Raw genomic sequence first — 3,077 nt, forward strand, 5'->3', positions numbered from 1 at the left:
GGAGGGAGGAAGGAGGAAGGAGGGAGGGAGGGAGGAAGGATGGAAGGATCTTCCCCATTGGAACTATAAATTCGATCATCATGAATGATTGCAGTTATTTTTCTTCCTTGTTCTGGACTTGAGCAGGACCCTTTAGCCACACTAGGGACCACATAAGGAGCCCTGGTGGCACAGTGGTTAAGCACTCAGCTGCTAACTGAAAGGTCAGCAGTTCAACCCTACCAGCCGCTTTGAGGGAGAAAGATGTGGCAGTCTGCTTCTGTAAAGATTATGGCCTTGGAAACCCTATGCGGCAGTTCTACTCTGTTCTGTAGGGTTACTACGAGTCGGAATTGTCTCAACCACAATGGGTTTGGTTTTTTGGTTTTGGGGGACCACACTGAAAGAAATCAGCAAATACTAATGGGGCATCTACTATGGGTGAGGGTCCACGAAGCACCTGGTGGCCACTGAGTCCCTCCAAGATATTTTGAAAATCCAGATAACTTTATTTTCAGAATACCTCCCAAGTATCTTCCAATAAAATGCAGCGGCAAGGAGTGGGATTGGATTTCGACTCCGAGTCAGGTTATCAGTGGGTAGGGAAGGCCAGCCAGCGAGTGTGGGGTCTGTCTAAGCCAGGATTTACTCCAGTGCATTTCTATTTCACCCCAATCCACTCATCCCCATTTATCTGCAGCCTGTCTCCATTTATACTCCACTAAAGAGCCTTTCAACAATTGTGGCGAACCAATGTATCTTTCCGTCTGCATTAATCAGACAAAAGCTAGAGCTGTCTAAGATTAAAAGTGTCTAATATCTAAGTTTTATTATCTCCCCCCAACTTTTTATTTTGTTTTGATCTTAGGACTTCAAGGACAGAAAGGAACAAAAGGAGAATTAGGAGTCCCAGGTAAGGGGCTGGCTTCATTTTAATTACTCAGAACGAGGACTGGAGAGGCCTGTGCACTCAGAGGGCAGTGCTTGTTGACAGAACGTCCAGCTGTGTGACCTTCCCTCCAAAGCTGCCATGCCCAAGCCCGTTGCAGGCTAATACTCCAGGGTTCTGTCACTCCTTCCTGGATTGTTCCTTTGGAAATCCTGGGGAACAACACGAACTCAGTCTCCTAGGGGGGTCGGGTGGAGAAGGGAAAAAAAAATGTCAGGATTGCTGGGGATACAGGTGGGGTCGCCAGGCCATGCTGCTAGACACCATGGAGCTGCTGACCTCCCTCTCCAGTCCCCAAGGTGGCGGATAGGTTGCTTCCCCAAATCTGCTGTGGTCCATTTCTGTCTCCTCTGTGCCCCGCTGCCAGGAGTCACTGTGAGGTGCAAACGGTCAATACACTCAGCTGCTAACCGAAAGGTTAGAGGCTTAAGTACACCGAGAAGCACTGCAGAAGAAAGTCCTGGCAATCTACTTACAAAAAATCAGCCACTGAAAACCCTATGGAGCACAGTTTTACTCTGACACGCATGGGGTTGCCATGAGTCAGAGTGGACTCCAGGGTAGCTGGTTTGATTTGACTCGATCTGGTGCCCTACAAGCCCCTTCTGTCCTCCACCTGCTGCTCTTAAGTAGGCTGTCATTATTCTCATCCTCGCTGACGGAGGCCTTGCTGGTGGTCGGTTACTGAGCTCGCACTTCTGACACACCGTCTCTAGTCCTCTGAACAGCACTTCCCTAGTGAGTGCTAAAGCACGGTTTCTTAGATTTCTTGAGCAATCTTTGTTTGCATGAGCTAGATAATTTTTACTGTTTTATGTTACTAAGTGAGAAATTGGGACCTAGAAACATTCTAGCATATTCTCCCAACGCGGCTAGGACTTCCACACGATCCGGCTTGCGCTCCACCTGCATGCTCAACATCAGTGTTTAGGTGGCGGTCAGGGGGTCAGAGCCATCCCCCTACTGGGACCTAAGACACAGGCTGAGCATTCAAACAGCCCCTCCATGGGCGAAAGGCCAACTCACACATCAAACACCAAGGCCTGTGGGTTCTCCTCGTGAAGCAGAGCGGAGTGGCTGATGGAGGTGGTCTCTCTCCTCTCCAGGCCTTGCAGGCGTGAAGGGAGAAAGAGGAAGTCCAGGGCCAGCAGGCCCCAAGGGTGCATCTGGACCAGCTGGCCAGAAGGGAGACCCAGGGATGAAAGGTAAGCCCTCCGTTTCTGATTTGTGGGTTTGTAAGAGGGGCAAGCAGAAGTGCGAGGATTCAGCTGACAGGGCCCCAGGCACTGAGCATACAGACCGAACAAATCACAGCCCTGGACCTCGGGGAGACAGACCATGAAATTGCCCCGTGTCTGTCGACCCCACTGTCGCCCCAGACAGTTTCCATGCCTGACTGGGTCCTTCCATGAAGGGATGCTTCCATCCCGTGCCATGTCTCTTACCTGTCAAATGCCAGGGGCAGTGGTGTTCATTGGTAGAAGTCTCCCCTTCCATGCAGGAGACCCAGCTTTGACCCCAGGCCAATGTGCAGCCACCACCAGCCTCTCAGGGGAGGCTTGCATCGTGCTGTGATGCTTAACAAGTTTCAGTGGAGCGTCCAGACTAAGACAGACTAGGAAGAAAGGCCTGGTGATCCACTTGTAAAAAATCAGCCAATGAAATGTGATCACAATCTGGATCGCTGCAGTCCAATCCTATTGTGTATGGGGTCACCACGAGTTGAGGGTCGACTTGGTGGCAGTTAACAACAGTCTAACTTAAATCCTTCCTGCTGCAGCTTAGGCCCCTTTCTTCTTGCTCAACCAATGGAGCCCACAGCAGATCCCATACCCATGATGCTAGTTCCCTGGCAAGACCAAAGGAGACAGCCTGGCCCCTTCCCACGCCTCCACCCTCCCCCCTACTGCTGACAAAGGAGGGCGAGGGGACCTAGGCTTGGTTTCTTTCAAATTGTGTGCTTTTTCTCCTCATGACAGGATCTCCCGGGCAGAAAGGGGTAAAGGGAGAACAGGGTCAAAAAGGTAATTACTGTTTATATTCTCTTTAATTTGTGCTTTAGAGTCAATTATGTACTTAGAAATCGAGTGTGTGGTTGGGGAAAAGGCCTTGATTCTCAAAGAAATTCCTCATTTTGGGGAAAAGCTAA

General features: G+C 50.2%; 1 protein-coding gene across 2 annotated transcripts in view; it reads left to right on the forward strand.

Moving 5' to 3' along the window:
* MARCO (macrophage receptor with collagenous structure) overlaps positions 1–3,077 on the forward strand; it is a 50,217-nt gene that overhangs the window by 44,218 nt on the left and 2,922 nt on the right. For both annotated transcript variants that reach the window (XM_023724696.1, XM_023724695.1), the window contains 3 exons: positions 848–892; positions 2,035–2,133; positions 2,908–2,952. In XM_023724696.1, the coding sequence (XP_023580464.1) occupies positions 848–892; positions 2,035–2,133; positions 2,908–2,952 (189 nt within the window). The remainder of the gene's footprint in view (positions 1–847; positions 893–2,034; positions 2,134–2,907; positions 2,953–3,077) is intronic.

Source organism: Trichechus manatus, unplaced genomic scaffold (genome assembly GCF_000243295.1).
Source record: "Trichechus manatus latirostris isolate Lorelei unplaced genomic scaffold, TriManLat1.0 scaffold00255, whole genome shotgun sequence".
In the NCBI taxonomy this organism is placed as follows: Eukaryota; Metazoa; Chordata; class Mammalia; order Sirenia; family Trichechidae; genus Trichechus; species Trichechus manatus.